The sequence below is a fragment of the Oncorhynchus masou genome, chromosome 17 (assembly GCF_036934945.1).
Source record: "Oncorhynchus masou masou isolate Uvic2021 chromosome 17, UVic_Omas_1.1, whole genome shotgun sequence".
Classification (NCBI taxonomy): domain Eukaryota; kingdom Metazoa; phylum Chordata; class Actinopteri; order Salmoniformes; family Salmonidae; genus Oncorhynchus; species Oncorhynchus masou.
In genome coordinates this window covers 22,883,987-22,905,337 of record NC_088228.1, presented here as the reverse complement: position 1 = coordinate 22,905,337, position 21,351 = coordinate 22,883,987, and the positions used below count along the sequence as shown (strand labels likewise).

The following is a 21,351-nucleotide window of genomic DNA, read 5'->3' as shown; positions in this document are numbered from 1 at the left end:
GAACTTGGGGTGTGCAGTTAGTTTTGTTTGTGGGTTGGTCTTTGCTTGCCAATCTGAGTTTGCCATCTTTTTATATTCCACATGCATTGTCGCGTTCTATTACGTTGTCGTAGAAGAGTTAAACACTGTTTCCCTTAACTGTTAATACTTTTGACATTTTCAGGTTGTCCAAAATGATATCTGATAATATTGTGTACTTCCTCCCACGAAATGCAGACATGGATCAGGTAGGTTGTATGGACAAGTGGAGGAGTATTGGTGGTTTGCAACTCATGTTTGGATGTTGAGTCTTTGTGCATGCTAGTCATGCTTGGGTACGATTGATTCAAGATACATTTCTATTTGTTGATATTTCAGTGTAAATTAGAGTACAGCAGTACAGTCTGAAGGCCTATAGAAGTGTGAAGTTTCTGCAGGGCTCCTTTTATGGAAGAGGATCAAAGCTGCATCCCAATTCACCACCTTTATCCCGAAGTGTGTACTTGCGCATTCCTCGTCATTGGATTGGTGTAAGGATTGGCTAGAGGGAGTTGTCACCATTTGATGAATCCAGGCAAGAAAATGTGCAAGTGCACCGTTCAGGAAAGGTTAGGACATAGCCGGAGTCAGCGCTGATGATGCCAGGCGCCTGCCTGCCCAGCTGAGCCTCTACTGGGCATGTTTTGGGGAATGCCCATACTTCTCCTTTATTTACTTGGTTGCCCATCTCTGTGCTATCCCGTGGCTGTGAGTGTTCTCACTGTCTGATCAAAGGCTCCCAGAGCTGGGAAAGGCTACATAGGCCTTATGATTTCATTATGCCATCATGCATGTTATCAGCAGTCTAACAAAGCATGCTGTCACCTAATTTGGTCACCTATTGACCTACTTATTTAGCAGTGGCATATCTAACTATTTTGAGTCTGCTTGCTACTATTAAAGCTAAGTCCATGGTGGCTGTTATCAGAAGATAAGCATGAGTATAGAAGAAGCACACTCCACTCCGTATTTATTTGGTCAAGGAGGCTAAAATATTTAAATTTGGATATATTCCCCAGGATTTGGGATTGTTTCATGTGAACAGTACAGAATGTCACCTTTTTATTTTAGGGTATTTTTATACATCTGTTTTACCTGTATCTAGTCCCCCCTTTTGAAGAAGTCATAAGTATTTGGCCAAATTCACATAGTGTATTAAAAGTAGTCAAACGTTTACTATTTGGTCCCATAGTACACAATGACAACATCACTTGCCACTCTACGAACTTGCATTCAAAGCTTGTTTTGGTTGTATTTCCAGTTATGTTTTGCCCAATAGGAACTGAATGGTGAATAATGCATTGTCACTTATTTTAAGCTAGAATAGAAGATGTTTCTGAACACTTCTACATTAATGTTGATGGTACCATGGTTATGCATAATTATGCATTAATTGTGAATGATGAGTGAGAAAGTTGAGGCAGAAAGACGTAGAAGAAAGAAAAGTAGCGTCACTGTCCAAATAAATACAGAGGGGAGTGTATAGAACTACATTGACCCAAGCCACCCAGTTGATCAAAATACTATTTGCGAATTGGCACGAGGCCCCTATTTATTTTAGTCCGAGTTAGTGAGTATTGTTGTTTTTTTGTTTCATTCTCTAGAGGGGTTTGATTGTGGTGGATCTGACTAAGGTTAGTTAAATGAAAATATGTATTTAGGTCTGGCTCTGTTTGGCCTTTACTGTTATTGTCAGAACTGTTACTGTGGTTTAGCAAACAGGGCGGAGTTTATAGGCACCCCAATTCAGATCCTTTTTCCACTAAATGGGCTTTTGACCAATCACATCAGGCCTTTTTCAGAGCTGATCTGATTGGTCAAAAGACCAATTAGTGAAAAGAAATCTGAATTGTAAATAATAACTTGCCAGCTTTGTGCACTGAACAACAGACAGGGATGTTGAACCATACAGTGTACTAGATTTACATACAAATCTATTACATTACTTTTCATTGAACTTTTCATTGAAAAACTTTCCATTATAAATCAAGGTGCTGATTTTTTTTCTATATAATAAATGTTCATGTCAATGACTCGGACTTGTAATTAGTATAGTAACAATGTTTTATTTTTATGGTTGGGTTCCAGATCGCCTCTCTTGCAGGGCCTGGTGGGAGAGTAGAGGTGGAACAGAACTTTCTCAACAACAAGTTAAAGACAATAACTGCATATTTTGGTAATTTGATTAAATCAGATTGCTAGTTTTATTTGACCTAATGGTAAACCTGATCTATTTGAGGCCAGTTTTTGTTTAGTGCATGATGATGTGTAGACATCCCATCAGATGTTTTGTGTTAGTCTGGCCATGTGGTTATACACGTTTTACTGCTTTTATTTTTCAAAAGACACATTTTGTTGCATCATCTATTTTTGTATTAAAGCTAACTATGCTGTTTTACATTGCCTGGTTCTCAACATTGTCTTTTTGTGGAAATACATTCAAATGTTGTTATCTACACACTAGATATGCATAGATAGATGGGCATCAGAGTATAGCCAGCCAGCACAGAGTGGTACTTGGGTCCACAGATGGGGCTCTATCTGTGAGCTCAGCCCCCCCACCCCGCACAGCAGTGACCACAAACGCAACCAGACCTGCTGTCATTCTGTGGCCTGGCCAACAGTTGAGCCCCATTTTTGATTCGGCTTCAGTTGAGCTGATGTGTTGATATCCTAGTAGCTCCCTCTGTCACACTGACACCCAAGCCTGGGCCTGCCTACCGAAGGATATATCTGGATGCATATCTAAGCAGACAATCAAAATGTTTGGGGCGGCTATTCCCAAACTGGTGTACGGCTATTCCCCCCAGGGGTACGCCAAATGAAAATGTGATTTACATTTTCAAACAGTCCATTTAGATTTTCCTAAATAATTTTTTTTTTAAAGGCACAAAAAGCTACAGACAATGGCTGCTTCGTATACAAGCCAGTGAATTCTATGTGTTACAGCTGGATGAGTCAACAGACGTGGCAGGCCTGGCACAGCTCCTGGTATATGTCCGTTACATTTATGTGGGGTCAATTAAGGATCATCCTCTTCTACAAACCACTGGAAACCAGGACAACAGGAGAGGATATTTTTAAAGTACTGAACAGCTTTGTGACATTAAATGGACTTTGGTAGTCAATATGTGTTTGTATCTGCGCAAAATCCATGACAGGGAGACAGATGATGCCATTTGGGTACACTGCAACATCCACCAAGAGGCTCTTGCTGCCAAGGGAATGCCTGACAGCTTGAAAGACATTTTGGACACTACAGTGAAAATGGTTAACTTAAGGATCGGACCCTTTTTTTTCAATTTTTCTCCTAAAATGACATAACCAAAACTAACCTCTTGTAGCTCAGGACCTGAAGCAAGGATCTGCATATTCTTGATACCATTTGAAAGGAAACACCTTGAAGTTTGTGGAAATGTGAAATTAAGGTAGGAGAATATAACACATGTAGTAAAATATATTTTTTTTTGTACCATCTTTGAAATGCAAGAGAAAGGCCATAATGTATTAATCCAGCCCAGTCACAATTTAGATTTTGGCCACTAGATGGCAGTGTACATGCAATGTTTAGACTGATCCATTGAACCATTGCATTTCTGTTCAAAATATTGCATCAAGGCTGCCCAAATGTTCCTAATTGGTTTATTAACTTTAAGTTCACAAGGCCCCTGAACTCTCGTATTTTCTGCATTATGCAATGATATGGGCAGCAACCATGTAACGCTTTTACAACATACAGAAGTGCGCTGGTTATCGAGGGGCAAAGTATTGACACTTTTTTAAATTGAGAGAAGAGCTTAAAGTTTTATTTACTGACCATAATTTTCACTTGTCTGACCACTTGCGTGATGAGTTTCTCACACGACTGGCTGATCTTCATGATGTTTCTTCTTGCCTGAATGATCTGAATCTAGGATTGCAACTATTCAATGTGGGGGACAAAATTTAGGCTATGATTAAGAAGTTGGAGCTCTTTTTCTGCATTATCAAGGACAACACACAGGTTTTTTCATCATTGTATGATTTAGTGTGTGCAAATTAACTCAAGCTTATATACAATGTCATGTGATATAGCGAAGCACCTGAGTGAGCTGGTGTAGTATCTGGGATCTACATCTGTTTATATTAGTTACTGTGCTGTTACTAAGCAGTAATGCATTACGGCAGTGTTACGTTACTACACCTAATAGGAAATGCACATGCGCACTGGGGTGCCGGGAACTGTAGAGCACGAGGGGTTTCCACTAAACGAAAACTAACTGTACTCCCGTCTCCTGCCTGGTCATTTCTCCACAACACAAATATTACAGCTGGTTGCGCAAATATGCAGGTACTTCTCCGAAACGGAAGACACAAACTGGATTCGTTATCCCTTTCATGACCTGTCTCCAGTCCACTTACCGATATCTGAACAAGAGAGCCTCATCGAAATTGCAACACGCGGTTCTGTGAAAATTGAATTTAATCAGAAGCCACTGCCAGATTTCTGGATTGGGCTGCACTCAGAGTTTCTTGCCTTGGCAAATCGCGCCGTTAAGACACTGATGCCCTTTGTAACCACGTACCAATGTGAGAGTGGATTCTCAGCCCTCACTAGCATGAAAACTAAATACAGGCACAGACTGCGTGGAAAATTATTTAAGACAGACTCTTCAATACAACCCAAAATTGCATTGAGTTATGTACATCCTTTCAAGTGTAACAGTATTGCTTCTGTTCCTCTCCTCGCCCTACTTGGGCTCGAACCAGGGACCCTCTGCACACATCAACAACCGACACCCCCGAAGCATCGTTACCCATCGCTCCACAAAAGCCATAGCCCTTGTATAGCAAAGGGAACAACTACTTCATGGTCTCAGAGCGAGTGACGTCACCGATTGAAACGCTATTAGCGGGCACCCCGCTACATAGCTAGCCATTTCACAACAGTTACACAAGCACACCCTTCTCATTCACCATTTTTGATGAACAAATAAGGTTTATATTTAAGTTGACTAAATAAAGAGCAAAATTATTGATTATTATAATATTATTTTTGCCCTGATCCTATAAGAGCTGTCACTTCCCACAAGACGGGTTGTGACAAACTCACTCATTCTTATGTTTAGTAAATGTATCGTATAGTATTTGTGTGGCAGGCTTACAATGATGGCAAAAAACAACATTTGAGAGTGTGCTGACCCTGGTGCTAGAGGGGGGACGCAGCTGGAGGTTGAATGTTTTAAGGGGTACAGACTATAAAAAGTTTGGGAACCACTGTTCTGGGGAAATCAATAGTTTGTTTTGGCTGACTGTTCAGTTCCACAATGTCCCCTCAGTCCATTTCATACATTGTAGTACCTGTGATTGTTATAAAACAAAAAAATCCAGTGTACATAAAGATAATGTAGTAAATATGACTTTGACCTCAAATGGCCTCGACTTTCAAATGTGTTCAGTTGGTAAGCAATTATGCAAATACATTGGGCAAAACGGAACATTGTACCAGGAAGTTACAGTAAAAACAAAAATCCCAACCATTTAGCATATGAAGTTCCTCATTCTGTTGAATTTCACAGTCCATTGGCAGCTCTAATAACGAGCAAGACATACAAAAGTTGAGGATTACTAACGTTTGTCTTTATTTGAATTAGCCGCTCAGTCGCTTCTCCAACTAGTGAAACTTGACAGGTAAATCTAGCCTATATTATTATGTGTTCTATTAACCTAAATTATTTATTCTTTGTCTATAGTTTTTTTATCAAACAAGTCTTAATGTTTATAGAAATAAAATTACGCTAGTCAATTTGTTTGGGAACGTTGTCCACATTTCGCTATATTAAAAAAAAAAAAAAATACTGTCCACTGAGCCGAATGCACAAGTTACAATTGTTCTTAAACATCTGTCTAAAGAAATTGGTCTGTCTGTACAAACCAGGGCTTTGCCTATGTTTTAAATGTTGCATGTTTTAGGATGTAACACATTATTTCCGAAAAATATGGGTGTTTAAAAGCAGGTTCCCATCACCTCCTCCAGCCGGCTCAGATTTCCCGATGGTGTGGTCTGTGACCACGTTTACATGCGCACAGCATTCTGAAGTAGCTCATATCCCGCTTAACGTTTTATTCGGGATTAACGGTTTACATGCAACTTTGATATCCCGCTCATGAGTATCCCTGTACCATGAATAAACAGAATATTCATAATTTAAGTTCATATGGGTTAAATGGAAGAGTAACTAAAATATGAACACTGACTAAGCCTAACTCCTGCATATTAACTCCTGCAGAATTATGCATTTCTTGCAGTAAATTTATATAATAAATGTTACTGTCTCGGGTACAGGAGTGGAGAATGCTTTCTTTCATCATCTCTTGAGAAAATGCTGAATGCACTTGTAATGTGTTATCTTTGACAATGCTGTGCAAGCAGACAGTATTTCAAACACGTAAAATATGCACCCAAGACAAACTGAAGTTTTATCAGAAACGTGTTTAATTGTAGGCTATATGGTCCAGTAAGGAGTATCAGCAAAATTAATTGTAATGGAATTATGGTGGATCAAACTGTGCAGGTAGCCTACTTTTTGAAGTAATTTGTTTGACAATCAGATGAAACATCACATAACACCCATGATATGTGTAACTGAGCCTGCGTAAATTGTCTAAGATCAGAATATCTCAGGCATTTTATCCAGGTTTCTCATAACCGGGATACAAGCTTTTTGGGGTAATTGTTTATGACTACTTTTACTTCACTACATTCCTAATTCACTTTATACATTTTCCCTGACACCCAAAAATACTCATTACATTTTGAATGCTTAGGAGGACAGGAAAATAGTCTAATTCACACACTTATCAAGAGAACATCCCTAGTCATCCCAACTGCCTCTGATTTGGCAGACTCACTAAACACACATTCTTCATTTGCAAATAATGTCTGAGTGTTGGAGTCTGCCCCTGGCTCTCTGTAAATGATGTCTGAGTGTTGGAGCATGCCCCTGGCTCTCTGTAAATGATGTCCGAGTGTTGGAGCATGCCCCTGGCTCTCTGTAAATGATGTCCGAGTGTTGGAGCATGCCCCTGGCTCTCTGTAAATTATGTCCGAGTGTTGGAGCATGCCCCTGGCTCTCTGTAAATGATGTCTGAGTGTTGGAGCATGCCCCTGGCTCTCTGTAAATGATGTCTGAGTGTTGGAGCATGCCCCTGGCTTTCTGTAAATGATGTCTGAGTGTTGGAGCATGCCCCTGGCTTTCTGTAAATGATGTCTGAGTGTTGGAGCATGCCCCTGGCTTTCTGTAAATTATGTCCAAGTGTTGGAGCATGCCCCTGGCTCTCTGTAAATTATGTCCGAGTGTTGGAGCATGCCCCTGACTCTCTGTAAATGATGTCCGAGTGTTGGAGCATGCCCCTGACTCTCTGTAAATTATGTCCGAGTGTTGGAGCATGCCCCTGGCTCTCTGTAAATTATGTCCGAGTGTTGGAGCATGCCCCTGGCTCTCTGTAAATTATGTCCGAGTGTTGGAGCATGCCCCTGACTCTCTGTAAATTATGTCCGAGTGTTGGAGCATGCCCCTGGCTCTCTGTAAATTATGTCCGAGTGTTGGAGCATGCCCCTGGCTCTCTGTAAATTATGTCCGAGTGTTGGAGCATGCCCCTGACTCTCTGTAAATTATGTCCGAGTGTTGGAGCATGCCCCTGACTCTCTGTAAATGATGTCCGAGTGTTGGAGCATGCCCCTGACTCTCTGTAAATGATGTCCGAGTGTTGGAGCATGCCCCTGACTCTCTGTAAATGATGTCCGAGTGTTGGAGCATGCCCCTGACTCTCTGTAAATGATGTCCGAGTGTTGGAGCATGCCCCTGACTCTCTGTAAATTATGTCCGAGTGTTGGAGCATGCCCCTGACTCTCTGTAAATGATGTCCGAGTGTTGGAGCATGCCCCTGACTCTCTGTAAATTATGTCCGAGTGTTGGAGCATGCCCCTGACTCTCTGTAAATTATGTCCGAGTGTTGGAGCATGCCCCTGACTCTCTGTAAATTATGTCCGAGTGTTGGAGCATGCCCCTGACTCTCTGTAAATTATGTCCGAGTGTTGGAGCATGCCCCTGACTCTCTGTAAATGATGTCCGAGTGTTGGAGCATGCCCCTGACTCTCTGTAAATGATGTCCGAGTGTTGGAGCATGCCCCTGGCTCTCTGTAAATTATGTCCGAGTGTTGGAGCATGCCCCTGGCTCTCTGTAAATGATGTCCGAGTGTTGGAGCATGCCCCTGACTCTCTGTAAATGATGTCCGAGTGTTGGAGCATGCCCCTGACTCTCTGTAAATGATGTCCGAGTGTTGGAGCATGCCCCTGACTCTCTGTAAATTATGTCCGAGTGTTGGAGCATGCCCCTGACTCTCTGTAAATTATGTCCGAGTGTTGGAGCATGCCCCTGACTCTCTGTAAATGAAATAAAAACTAGAATGGTGGCATCAGGTTCTCTTAATGAGGAATTTGAAATTATTTACACTTTTACTATACTTTTAGTATATTTTAGCAATTACTTTTACTTTTGATACTTAAGTATTTATAAAAAACAAATTATTTTAGACTTTTAATCAAGTAGTATTTTACTGGGTGAATTTCACCTTTACTTGAATCATTTTCTATTAAGGTACAGTGCCTTGCGAAAGTATTCGGCCCCCTTGAACTTTGCGACCTTTTGCCACATTTCAGGCTTCAAACATAAAGATATAAAACTGTATTTTTTTGTGAAGAATCAACAACAAGTGGGACACAATCATGAAGTGGAACGACATTTATTGGATATTTCAAACTTTTTTAACAAATCCAAAACTGAAAAATTGGGCGTGCAAAATTATTCAGCCCCTTTACTTTCAGTGCAGCAAACTCTCTCCAGAAGTTCAGTGAGGATCTCTGAATGATCCAATGTTGACCTAAATGACTAATGATGATAAATACAATCCACCTGTGTGTAATCAAGTCTCCGTATAAATGCAGCTGCACTGTGATAGTCTCAGAGGTCCATTAAAAGCGCAGAGAGCATCATGAAGAACAAGGAACACACCAGGCAGGTCCGAGATACTGTTGTGAAGAAGTTTAAAGCCGGATTTGGATACAAAAAGATTTCCCAAGCTTTAAACATCCCAAGGAGCACTGTGCAAGCGATAATATTGAAATGGAAGGAGTATCAGACCACTGCAAATCTACCAAGACCTGGCCGTCCCTCTAAACTTTCAGCTCATACAAGGAGAAGACTGATCAGAGATGCAGCCAAGAGGCCCATGATCACTCTGGATGAACTGCAGAGATCTACAGCTGAGGTGGGAGACTCTGTCCATAGGACAACAATCAGTCATATATTGCACAAATCTGGGCTCTATGGAAGAGTGGCAAGAAGAAAGCCATTTCTTAAAGATATCCATAAAAAGTGTTGTTTAAAGTTTGCCACAAGCCACCTGGGAGACACACCAAACATGTGGAAGAAGGTGCTCTGGTCAGATGAAACCAAAATTGAACTTTTTGGCAACAATGCAAAACGTTATGTTTGGCGTAAAAGCAACATAGCTCATCACCCATCCCCACTGTCAAACATGGTGGTGGCAGCATCATTGTTTGGGCCTGCTTTTCTTCAGCGGGGACAGGGAAGATGGTTAAAATTGATGGGAAGATGGATGGAGCCAAATACAGGACCATTCTGGAAGAAAACCTGATGGAGTCTGCAAAAGACCTGTCATTGTCTTCCAACAAGACAATGATCCAAAACATAAAGCAAAATCTACAATGGAATGGTTCAAAAATAAACATATCCAGGTGTTAGAATGGCCAAGTCAAAGTCCAGACCTGAATCCAATCAAGAATCGGTGGAAAGAACTGAAAACTGCTGTTCACAAATGCTCTCCATCCAACCTCACTGAGCTCGAGCTGTTTTGCAAGGAGGAATGGGAAAAAAAATCAGTCTCTCGATGTGCAAAACTGATAGAGACATACCCCAAGCGACTTACAGCTGTAATCGCAGCAAAAGGTGGCGCTACAAAGTATTAACTTAAGGGGGCTGAATAATTTTGCACGGCCAAATGTCGTTCCGAATAAATGTCGTTCCACTTCATGATTGTGTCCCACTTGTTGTTGATTCTTCACAAAAAATACAGTTTTATATCTTTATGTTTGAAGCCTGAAATGTGGCAAAAGGTCGCAAAGTTCAAGGGGGCCGAATACTTTTGCAAGGCACTGTATCTTTACTTTTACTCAAGTATGACAATTGGGTACTTTTTTCCACTAGTGTGCACATGTAAACATGGTTATCGAGATAGATATGGGTTACGGAAGGGTCACATAATTCCATCCAGGTCACCAGGAAATTAATTATACTCATGAGCAAACATTTCATAACTGCAATTGCCAGTAAATCTCCAAATGTGGCTTTACACCTGTTCAAACAACCCTCTCCAGGTGACAGTATACAACCTTTCAGTTTGTTTGCCAACTCAGAAGTAGTAGAAGAAGAAAAAGGACTACTTCAAAATGGAGATGGCCCCAGTGGTGCTGCCTGTGCTCTCATAAACACCATATTGGAACAGGTACAAGGATGTGAAGTCTATTGGTGTGATTGACACACCAGCTGTGCACATGCCCACACACACTGTGCCTTCCACTAATCTAGGCCTATCCAAGTGTGTGAGGCATGGTTTACAGCTGGAATCCTTAATGGTGAAACAGCCACGTCCGTTTGCAATATTAAAACAACAAAAGAAGTTACTGCAAACAACAAACACTTTTTTCCCCTCAGACATCATTGCTCGCGTGATAGACGAGCACAGCAAGTGCTGCGTTTGTTTTACCTGCTGTGTAATGCTCCTCAGCTCGGCAGCAAAGGCAACAGCAGTGGTGGGGCGGCCAGTGGTGCTGTTTCCGCCAACTGTGGATTCCATCTTTACGTTTATTTTCATTAATGTATGCATTTATTCAACATTATTCAATGTAATTCAACTTTTTTGCATGTTTAACTAAATTAATTCCTAAAGAAAATAGAATAATAGTTGTCATGAAACCAAAACCCCAGACTTGGTTGAGAAATACATTATGCAGAGAGGGTTTTTCCTTGCAAAAGGCAGTTGCTTGTCAAATGAGGAAGTGTGCAGAAACCACAGTAGCACGTAGCCTCTGTATAGTTATTTTAATCTATCTGGAGCCTGTATCCTGTCCATCATCTAGAAATACAGCCACAGCACTGTGGCACCTAACAGTGGTCGGGTTTGTTTTTCAGCATTTCATCCAGAGCACTAGAGGTGTTGATTGATTTTTTTTAGTCATAGTTATATATTTGCTCAATGGTCTAATGCATTGTCCTCATCATTCAACAACAGTGCATTAGTACAACCAAATGCCATCGTTCGCAAATCAGATGTTCATTATTGGAGAACAATGCAAAACAAGGACATTTCTAATTTGAAATCTAGTTTCTGATTTAGCTTCCATTTGGGGTACATGAAAGACAAGACTAGGTCAAATGTTGTGCCTTGTTTTAGGGGTCCAACGTTTGAGGAAACATCAAATGAGTTCAGTTTCGTCAAGGAAGAAGAATACCTTACATCAGTCTAATTTTGACTGACCTAGTTAATAAATCCATATTTCTCTCCCCCTCAGTGTTAGTAACACAATAGTTTAGGATCAAGCAATAGGCCTACTGTGTTAATTATATTATTTTGTAGCTCATGATGTGACTATTTATAACCGAAATCCTTGGAGAATTCCCCTGGACACAGAGCTTTGTCATTGGAATGTGTGAACGTGTTGTGACAGAAAATCATGCGTTACCCCTGGCCTCAGTGAGCTGGTTGTACAACCCTGTTTTCTGCTGTTAGATAGCAGTTGTCTACCTGTATCTTATGTCTATGGTATTAATCTACACAGCCGACAATGTAACATATCTAAGATTGTGACCTTTACAGTATAGTGCTCCCAACTCCACTGTGTGAGTGTGAGATTCTGTACACGACCACTGCTGCTCAAACCCCACTTGCTTCTATATTGCGGTGTAAATTAATTTGCAGACACCGCTGCTTCAAGTGGTGTAGTACAGGAGAGGTTAACTCCCGAGAGACCACGTCTACCTGAGCCCACTTGTTCAGACAAAGAGCCTAAATCAAAGATCCATACTTAGTTTATACAGGCTTGTTGCTCAGATTCTGTATGTGCACTGTCTACAAATGATTCGATTTTCAATCTCAAAGCCTAACAATGCAGAAGGACATTTAAAAAAAAACAAGTAAAAAACACTTGATAATGCCTGTTAATGTTTGCGAATGAATAAACGTTAAATGAGTGAGTGAGGCTTTGATCTGTGCTAGGTTGTGTGCTATCAATACTACAGCAAATAAATAGTTAGATATTTTAGTGTATTGGCACAGTTGACTCCTGATCAGTGCACTGTCAGAAACTCTGCTGTCCACTGTCATAGTAACTTAGTCCCAAACTACTGCAGTTCTACTTTACTTAATAACAAGTAATCTGTGTTTATGAGCAGTGGTCATTTGTGTACAGTCGGTCATGAACACTTCTAACACACACACACACACACACAGTGTTAATCTTCTGTTTGATGTATGAGTCTTGATAGTCATCTTCGTTATGTTTCCCATCCCTCTTTCCTTATGGGCCTTTTGCAGGAATATAGAGATCATGAATAGTTAAGCCTTGTTCCAAATGCTGTGTGTCTGTGGTACGAACCAATGAGAAAGATGAAGTCAATACATTAAAGTTAGCTTCTGTGTCTATCCCAATAGGCAATATGGGTTGTAAAAAATCCAAGCTGAATGCCGGTCTGAATGGAGGTGTCCTTGATGGCAAGAACCGACAGCCAATACGTCCCGATCAAACTGTAAATTTGAGAGATCGCACCTCCATTAAAGCAAGTGCTACAGTAAGTAGTAGTTTTGTAATCACTACCAAAAATCCCTGACCTGGAAACAACTGACAAAATTGGTTCAAGTGTATTGTTGATGAATCTTCAAATATTGAAAAGTGTACCAAATTATTATTATTATTATTTTTTTTTTTTAAATGGGTGAAATAGCACACATTTCTCTCTTTCACCATCTCTTCACCTTAGATGCAAACTATTTTTCATAGATTAGCACAATAACGCCATAACATTTTGTCAAACTACTGTCCAGAAGTTATGATACGAAATTATATCTTGATACAGCGTAACTCACCTCCTGGAGGTCTCCTGCCTGGTCAGGTATTCATGAAAATGGAAGGTATGCTTGTTGCATTTCTTTATCGCACATTGTTACAGTAATGATGCAGAGCAAATATTGTATGATGGTTCCATTTCTTTTGCAGTGCATTGCAATATTCCAATAACATTTGATTGCAAGAGAAGTGTGTTCCAACTGTCTCTCTTTTCTAACACAGAGCAAAGCGAGTCTGGTAAAATAGCTATTGCAATATACCCATATGATGCAATACATCCAGACGATTTGGGATTCAAGAAGGGCGAAAGGCTTAAGGTTCTTGAAGAGTAAGTGCCTGTTCTCCATATATTACATTTGAGTGTGTTGGATTTTATACATAAACCAACACAATGTTGGACGAAGAGGAATATTGTTTGCGCAATCATTTTATACAAAGATGATTTACGGTGTCATCATTGAATAGTACACTATCTAGAACCTTCGGATGTCCCCATAGGAGGACCCTTTTCGGTTCCGGGTAGAACCCTTTGGGGGTCCATGTAGCACTATTTCCAGAGAGTTCTACATGGAACCCAAAAGGGTTCTCATTGGAACCAAATAGGGTTCTCCTATGGGGGCATCCGAATAACCCTTTTGGAACCCTTTTTTCCCTAAGAGTAGATTGTGTCCCTTCCTTCATTAACATCCTGAATCATAACTGTTTTCAGGCATGGTGAATGGTGGAAGGCTCGGTCTCTGACCACTAAGAAAGAAGGGTTCATACCCTCCAATTATGTTGCCGAGGCCAACACCATGGAGACAGAGGAGTGAGTGTCGTTATCATAATGACTTTTGCACATTTCTCTCAGAGCCAACAAGGCTTTCTATCCACCGTTAATAGAAGCACATAGCTGTTATTTCATTCATTTCAGGGGAAGTTTGGATGTATCAATTGTGTCACTATAATATTGTCTTCCGCGTAGATGGTTTTTCAAGGATATTACAAGGAAGGACGCAGAAAGACAACTTTTGGCCCCTGCTAACAAAGCGGGCTCTTACCTCATTCGTGAGAGTGAGACATCAAAAGGTAAGGACCCACTAATGAAAATAACTTGTCCATGATTCCTATACGTCAAATAATTTATGCACGCTTGACTAAGTCGTTTTGGATAAAAGCAGCTGCTAAATGGAATATATTATTATTTGACATATTATTCACTGTATTGCATTTGGATGTCTGAACGTATGAGTGTGATAGTGATTGTGTTTCTCTTCATCAGGAAGTTATTCCATGTCTATCAGAGATGTGGATGCCCAGGGAATAAACGCTGTAAAACATTATAAGATCCGCACGCTGGATAATGGCGGCTTCTACATCTCTCCTAAAATCACATTCCCTGACATTGGCAGCATGATAAAACATTATTACAGTGAGTACCACTGTATTTGAGCCCACCTGTAATGTTGCACAAAACTAAGACATTTCATTTTCTCTTGGCGTCCTTCAACTTCTCTATTTACTAAAAGAATATAATGTCTAAATAATATAGTAAGGCCATGCTGCTATGTCTCAACATCAGTTTGTGGTGTGATTGTCAGAACAATCAGATGGTCTCTGTCGAAAGCTGGAGAAGCCGTGTGATAAACCCGAAGCTCAGAAGCCATGGGACAAAGATGCCTGGGAGATCTCCAAGGAGTCCATCAAGATGGTGAAGAAGCTGGGAGCAGGACAGTTTGGAGAAGTGTGGATGGGTGAGTCAATGAAAGATACACTATATATACAAAAGTATGCAAACCCACCTTTAAATTAGTGGATTCGGCTATTTAAACCACACCCATTGCGGACAGGTGTATCAAATCGAGCACACAGCCATGCAATCTTCATAGACAAACATTGGCAGTAGAAGTGCCTTACTGAAGAGCTCAGTGACTTTCAACATGGCACTGTCATAGGATGCCACTTCTCCAATAAGTCAGTTTGTCAAATTTCTGTCCTGCTAGAGCTGCCCCGGTCAACTCTAAGTGCTGTTATTGTGTAGTGGAAACGTCTAGGAGCAACAATGGCTCGGCCAAGAAGTGGTAAACCACACAAGCTCACAGAACGGGATTGCAGAGTGCTGAAGTGCGTAGCGAGTAAAAAATAATCTGTTCTTGGTTGCAACACTCACGACCGAGTTCCAAACTGCCTGGGGAAGCAACGTCAGCACAATAACTGTTTGTAAGGGAGCTTTATGAAATGGGTTTCCATGGCCGAGCAGCCGCACACAAGCCTAAGATCACCGTGCCCAATGCCAATCGTCGGCTGGAGTGGTGTAAAGCACAACACCATTGGACTCTGGAACAGTGTAAACGTGTTCTCTGGAGTGATGAATAACGCACCACCATCTGGCAGTCCAGCGGACAAATCTGGGTTTGGCGGATGCCAGGAGAATGCTACCTACCCCAATGCATAGTGCCAACTGTAAAGTTTGGTGGAGAAGGAATAATGGTCTGGGGCTGTTTTTCATGGTTCGGGCTAGGCCCCTTAGTTCCAGTGAAGGGAGATCTTAATGCTACAGCATACAATGACATTTTAGACGATTCTGTGCTTCCAACTTTGTGGCAACAGTTTGGGGGAAGGCCCTTTCCTGTTTCAGCATGACAATGCCCCCGTGCACAAAGCGAGATCCATTCAGAAATGGTTTGTTGAGATCCGCGTGTAAGAACTTGACTGGCTTGCACATTTTTTTTCTCCCCAATTTCAATCTTGTCTCATCGCTGCAACTCCCCAACAGGCATGGGAGGCAAAGGTCAAGTCATGCGTCCTCTGAAACATGACCCGCCAAACTGCGCTTTGTAACCCAGAAGCCAGCCGCACCAATGTGTAGGAGGAAACGCTGTTCCCCTTACGACCGAGGTCAGCCTGCAGGTGCCCGGCCCACCACAAGGAGTCGTTACAGCACGATGAGCCAAGTAAAGCCCCACCCGGTCAAACCCTCCCCTAACCTGGATGATGCTGGGCCAATTGTGCGCCGCCCTATGGGACTCCCGGTCACGGCCGTTTGTGATTCAGCCCAGGATCAAACCCAGATCTGTAGTGATGCCTATAGCACTGTGATGCAGTACCTTAGACCGCTGCGCCACTCGGGAGGCCCACTCCATTGCTTTTTTTAATACAATTAAACCACATTAAAGTGATAGTATCAGGGGTAGGGCAGCTGAGACAGACAGCTATAGTCAAATGTTGATCTTTCTGTCTCTATGAGATTGTTAGCAGCCTTAGAGAGAGGAGGGATGGGACTGGTACTAGGAACTGTTGGCGCAGTTATCAGAGGCATCTGTAGAGGAAATGAGTGTGTCTGACTTCGAATTTGCATTGGATTTCATTATTATTCATGTGTTACCTTCCCGCACCTCGGCCTTGATGAATTGCAGGAAATTGTTGGCATTTCAAATATACAAATGGACTGTAGGGCCTCCTGTACTGCGCAAAGATGTTTGCTTCGTTTTCTTTGACCTCTTTGGCATTAAGGGTTTTTCCTATGGCACAGTGAGCCAGCCAGCCAGCCAGATGGAGCCGTCGAAAGTCCTGTTTCCTCTCATTCACCTCCTTGCATTTGTTATGTCTCTGGAGAGTTTAGTCTCCTCTTCTCTATAAAAAACAAGGTGGAATTAAAAGTGGCTTAGATGGGTGTGTTCAGGGCTTGTTCAGCTAGCATGGTGGACACACAGAGTTGAAGGAGAATTATGTGATAAAGAAATGCTATTCTGGATGGAGGGTTCAAAATGCTCAAACTTGGACTGAACTCCACTGGTTAGTCAGTAATATACTAACTTTATTAGGATGCATCCCAAATGGCACCCTATTCCCTACACAGTTCACTACTTTTGACCAGAGCTCTATGGTCACTGGTCAGCAGTAGTACACTATATAGGGAATATGGTGCCATTTGGGATGTAAACTTAAACAACTCTTCAGTAGAATCAGCAAAAATCGAATAAAAATGTATTGGTCATGTGCCGAATACAACAGATGTAGACTTTACAGTGAAATGCTTACTTACGAGCCCATTCCCCTCAATGCAGAGTTATAAAAAGTAAGAAAAACAATATTTTTTTATCATTAGGCCTACGTTTTAATGTTTTTATTAACCTACCATTATTATAATCAAACTCCCCTTCCCCCCAAACGAACAATAAGAACAGAAGTTGAGCACGGAGAAACAATTTGAACTTCATGGGAAAGTGTGTGTATAAATACCCACGTTTTTATACTCATTAATAAATGAGTCCTCGCTGTCTACTTTTAGCTCTGTCAAAAAAACTTTTGTAAACTGTTACAGCTTAAGTCCTCAATGATATTTATTGAGCATTTACTATGTGCACTACTCGAGTCGCGTCCCAAGTCCCTAGTCTTCGAGTCCGAGTCCTTTATACTCAAGTCATGAGTTGAGTCACAAGTTCCTTGGTAGTCCCATACGTTGCTGTCCAACCATTTTATACAGCTAAATTTCATTATACTGTTGCACATTCGTGTATATAATACAGCTCTCTAACATTTGCTGTTGTAGCTAGTATGTAGCAAGTTGAGTTACGAGTCATAAAAATCTGGACTTGAGTCCAACAACACTGCTTAGTACTGGCATTGGTTCCCTTGTTGCTAAATCATGTGAGACAGTATGCATTCAATGTCACCAGTTTATGACAAATCTTCCAATCAAAATGTCATTCAAATTAAAAAAGACAAAAAGATACAGCAGGTGGCCCAAGAGGTCAGAAAACAGTGGTGGTACAATTTCTATCTAGCTCCACTTCATACTGAACAAATCCCTCCTGCAGCGTTCTACAACAACACGACCAAGGTGGCAGTGAAGACTCTGAAGCCAGGCACCATGTCAGCGGAGGCGTTCATGGAGGAGGCTAACCTGATGAAGACCCTGCAACACGACAGACTGGTGCGCCTCTACGCCGTCGTCACCAAGATCGAGCCCATCTACATCATCACAGAGTACATGTCCAATGGTAACACACACTGAGTCCAATTCCTACAAGACAGACCTCTTGGTTTCAAACACTGTCATGTGGCCAGCATGGACTGTTTTCATCAATACATACCATTTGATGTTACATAAGTATTCTGTAATCACCTATATTTTCATTGGTTTGGTTTCTATCCCTCAATTTTGTTTCTTTACCTTTTGTAGGTAGCCTCTTAGATTTCTTAAAAAGTGAGACGGGCTGCAAAGTACAGCTACCGAAGCTAATCGATTTTTCTGCACAGGTAATGCATGTTCTTCTTACATCTCTCGGTCTCAGTGATTAAGCGCATTGCTCTTTATAGACGGTTTCCTTTTAAGAAATAGATGCTGATGTCACTTTTTCCATTGGTCAACCAGAAAGAGGAACATGGTTTTTGTTTCACTTAACAAATGAGTTGCAACAAACTAACAACATCCAGTGGTCCCTCACACACACCGATCAGAGTATTTCTCTCATGGAAGAAGAAGAAATGTGCTTCAATCAAAGTCAATACACAAAATGATGATTAACATGTATCATTGATAACGTGCCTCCCCAAAGAAGTAAACTACCTAAAAAAATATGAAAAATAAACCAAAATTCCTCATTCCATGTCAGTACACCGGTTGTGGTAAATTCAGAATACACTTTAAATTAGATGATTGACAGAGGTATGGTTAGTTCTGGGTAAAACTGCATCAAACCACAGTTGCATATCCTCTTATACAAAGTGAAAGAGGATGCCAGTTATTAAATTAACCAGTCGTCCCTTTCCGCAATTGGACAACCACTCAGCTCAGCTCACTTAAACTTGTTGAGTACTAACCAAGTCCAATGGTTGGTAGCGAATTCAATTCGAACCAGACGTAAAACACACACATTAACTATGTTATGCAGCATTGCAAATTACCATACTGAATTTGTCAGAAGAGGAGGAGTCTAGTTAATAACCATTTTTTCAGTATTGTTTTATGGGAACAACAACACAAGTCAGTCAGAGAGACAAAGCTCTACCGAGATGGGTAGAGTGCTCAATTGAGTTCCATTTTAGGTACTTCATTAATCCCTGGGGGGAAATGTCATCCTTTTTCAGATTGCAGAGGGCATGGCGTACATTGAGAAAAAGAACTACATCCACCGTGACCTGAGAACAGCCAACGTCCTGGTGTCTGAGAGTTTGCTTTGTAAAATAGCTGACTTTGGTCTGGCCAGAGTCATTGAGGATGACCAGTATACAGCCAGAGAGGGTAAGCTTCCAGTCTGTCATTGCTAGAATTAGTCAGTACAGTATTACACTGGCCAAAATGTTTTTATGATAGCCACAAAGTCAACACTGGCTGTGGTAAAAAAAAATAAAAAAAAAATCATGCCAATCAGGAAGCAGAGGTCAATATCAGCAATGTCAGAAGTAAAACTGCTATCAGTGCATATTGCATAGTTAATACAAGCCTGGTTTGTACAAGAACGTTTCTGTCAGCAATCCAAGCATGTAACGTTACTTTGTGTTTCCTCCTATATCAGTGTCAGAAAGTCTTTCGCCATCTGTTTGTCCATTACAGGAGCTAAGTTTCCCATCAAGTGGACAGCACCTGAGGCCATCAACTTTGGCTCCTTCACTATCAAATCAGACATGTGGTCCTTCGGAGTCCTCCTGTATGAAATCATTACCTATGGAAAAATACCTTATCCAGGTAATTACATGCAACCTTACACACAAACATGTTCATATTTAAGACTAGCTACTCAAGACTGATTTCCCCACATGCTGCAAAATTTGGAGCTTGAATGCACTCAATAATAGGTGAGCACAGATATTTATCGCCATCTTCTGGTTAATGAAAGATGTTGCAAGAGATCATAGAGATTTTTTCTCCAGAAAAAGACCTCTGTTTTTGCTTTGATGGCATTTATTGTGATGCCTTAACAAATACCAAAAAATCTGACTATTGCTCAACCATATTCCCCACATAAGAATCGGTCATGTTTGCTTCTTTCAATTTAGGTCGACCTGCTATTCAGAGTTGCTGCTTCTTCTCACTTCTGATTCTTTCTGTTCCTGTTTTCCTTTTTCAGGGATGAGCAATGGTGAAGTTATGACATCAGTGCAGAAAGGTTATAGAATGCCCCGCCCTGAGAACTGTCCCAACGAGCTCTATGACATCATGACCACCTGCTGGAAGAGCAAGCCAGACGACAGGCCCACATTTGACTACATCCAGAGTGTCCTGGATGACTTTTATACCGCCACTGAGGGACAGTACCAACAGCAGCAGTAGGAAGTCAATGTCTGAGTCTCAAATGGCACCCCATTCCCTTAATAGTGCACTACTGTTGGGCTCTATGGTCAAAAGTAGTGGACTGTATAGGGAGAATAGAGTGCAGTTTGGGATGTAAAATGTCTGCTAATGTGCTGGTTTCTTCAATCCACCAGCAAAACAATCGGTTATTCCGCCGAGAGAGATATTGTCGGACATGTTTACTGCTTACTTATTTGTTAAGCAAGCTAAAGATTCACCTTTGAGTTCAACTTCATATTGAAGTATAAACCTACTAATGCAATGCAGGCTTTTTACAGAGAATGATCACATTAATAAAATGTACTGAATCTGTTACAAACATGAAAAAGAATCAGCACATTGAACAGCACAAAATGTACAATTTACCACATATTTATTATAACTTTAGCCATAGCTTGTTGAATTCAATCAGCAGATTGACCAGTACTATAAAGGTCTATTTTTATTTGAGCTGTTACATTAAGGTACATTAATTGATATTAAGCAGCTTATCTTTTGGACTATGTTCATGTTTCTGTTTAATCATATTAATAGTAAGGCTGTCACAAGAGTCTAACAAGTTACTAATGTGACGTATATTTGTTGTGTTGTTTTTTACAATGAGATTGATGTGAGTGACATGACCATGTGTGTGATTACTGTGCTCTGAATAAATGCAAAAAGACCTAAATCAATAAAATATCAACCATTTTTGTCCAGGTCGTGGTTTAAGTAGTAGAGCCTGTCAGCCATTTCAAAGGTATCCAGGGGTTGTGTGTGATGTCATTTGAAGATGTAATTGATTTCCGGAGCAGATCATTAGAGTTGGTGGACTTCAAAAACACGGAAGATGATATTGATAGCAGGGCGTTCAGTACGGAGAAGAAAAAAAAC

General features: G+C 41.0%; 2 protein-coding genes across 3 annotated transcripts in view; both read left to right on the top strand.

Moving 5' to 3' along the window:
• tgs1 (trimethylguanosine synthase 1) overlaps positions 1-2,421 on the top strand; it is a 17,476-nt gene extending 15,055 nt beyond the window's left edge. For both annotated transcript variants that reach the window (XM_064992772.1, XM_064992771.1), the window contains 2 exons: positions 149-227; positions 2,107-2,421. In XM_064992772.1, coding sequence (XP_064848844.1) covers positions 149-227; positions 2,107-2,220 — 193 coding nt within the window. In that variant the 3' untranslated portion in view covers positions 2,221-2,421. The remainder of the gene's footprint in view (positions 1-148; positions 228-2,106) is intronic.
• A 3,132-nt stretch (positions 2,422-5,553) lies between these two features.
• LOC135558714 (tyrosine-protein kinase Lyn-like) lies at positions 5,554-21,168 on the top strand. Its single transcript, XM_064992770.1, has 13 exons — positions 5,554-5,688; positions 12,791-12,927; positions 13,213-13,267; positions 13,425-13,530; positions 13,912-14,010; positions 14,167-14,270; positions 14,464-14,613; positions 14,783-14,935; positions 18,002-18,184; positions 18,367-18,443; positions 19,275-19,428; positions 19,741-19,872; positions 20,255-21,168. Exons 2-13 carry the CDS (start codon positions 12,796-12,798, stop codon positions 20,455-20,457), a joined length of 1,548 nt encoding a protein of 515 aa, XP_064848842.1. The 5' UTR covers positions 5,554-5,688; positions 12,791-12,795; the 3' UTR covers positions 20,458-21,168.
• The last annotated feature ends 183 nt before the right edge of the window (positions 21,169-21,351 follow it).

Excerpts from the sequence above, each read along its gene's own strand:
- LOC135558714 (XM_064992770.1), top strand. The coding sequence starts at position 12,796 with ATGGGTTGTAAAAAATCCAAGCTGAATGCCGGTCTGAATGGAGGTGTC. Across the intron at positions 13,531-13,911 it reads AGGCTTAAGGTTCTTGAAGA|GCATGGTGAATGGTGGAAGG; the intron begins GTAAGTGCCTGT and ends AACTGTTTTCAG. Across the intron at positions 14,011-14,166 it reads AACACCATGGAGACAGAGGA|ATGGTTTTTCAAGGATATTA; the intron begins GTGAGTGTCGTT and ends TCTTCCGCGTAG.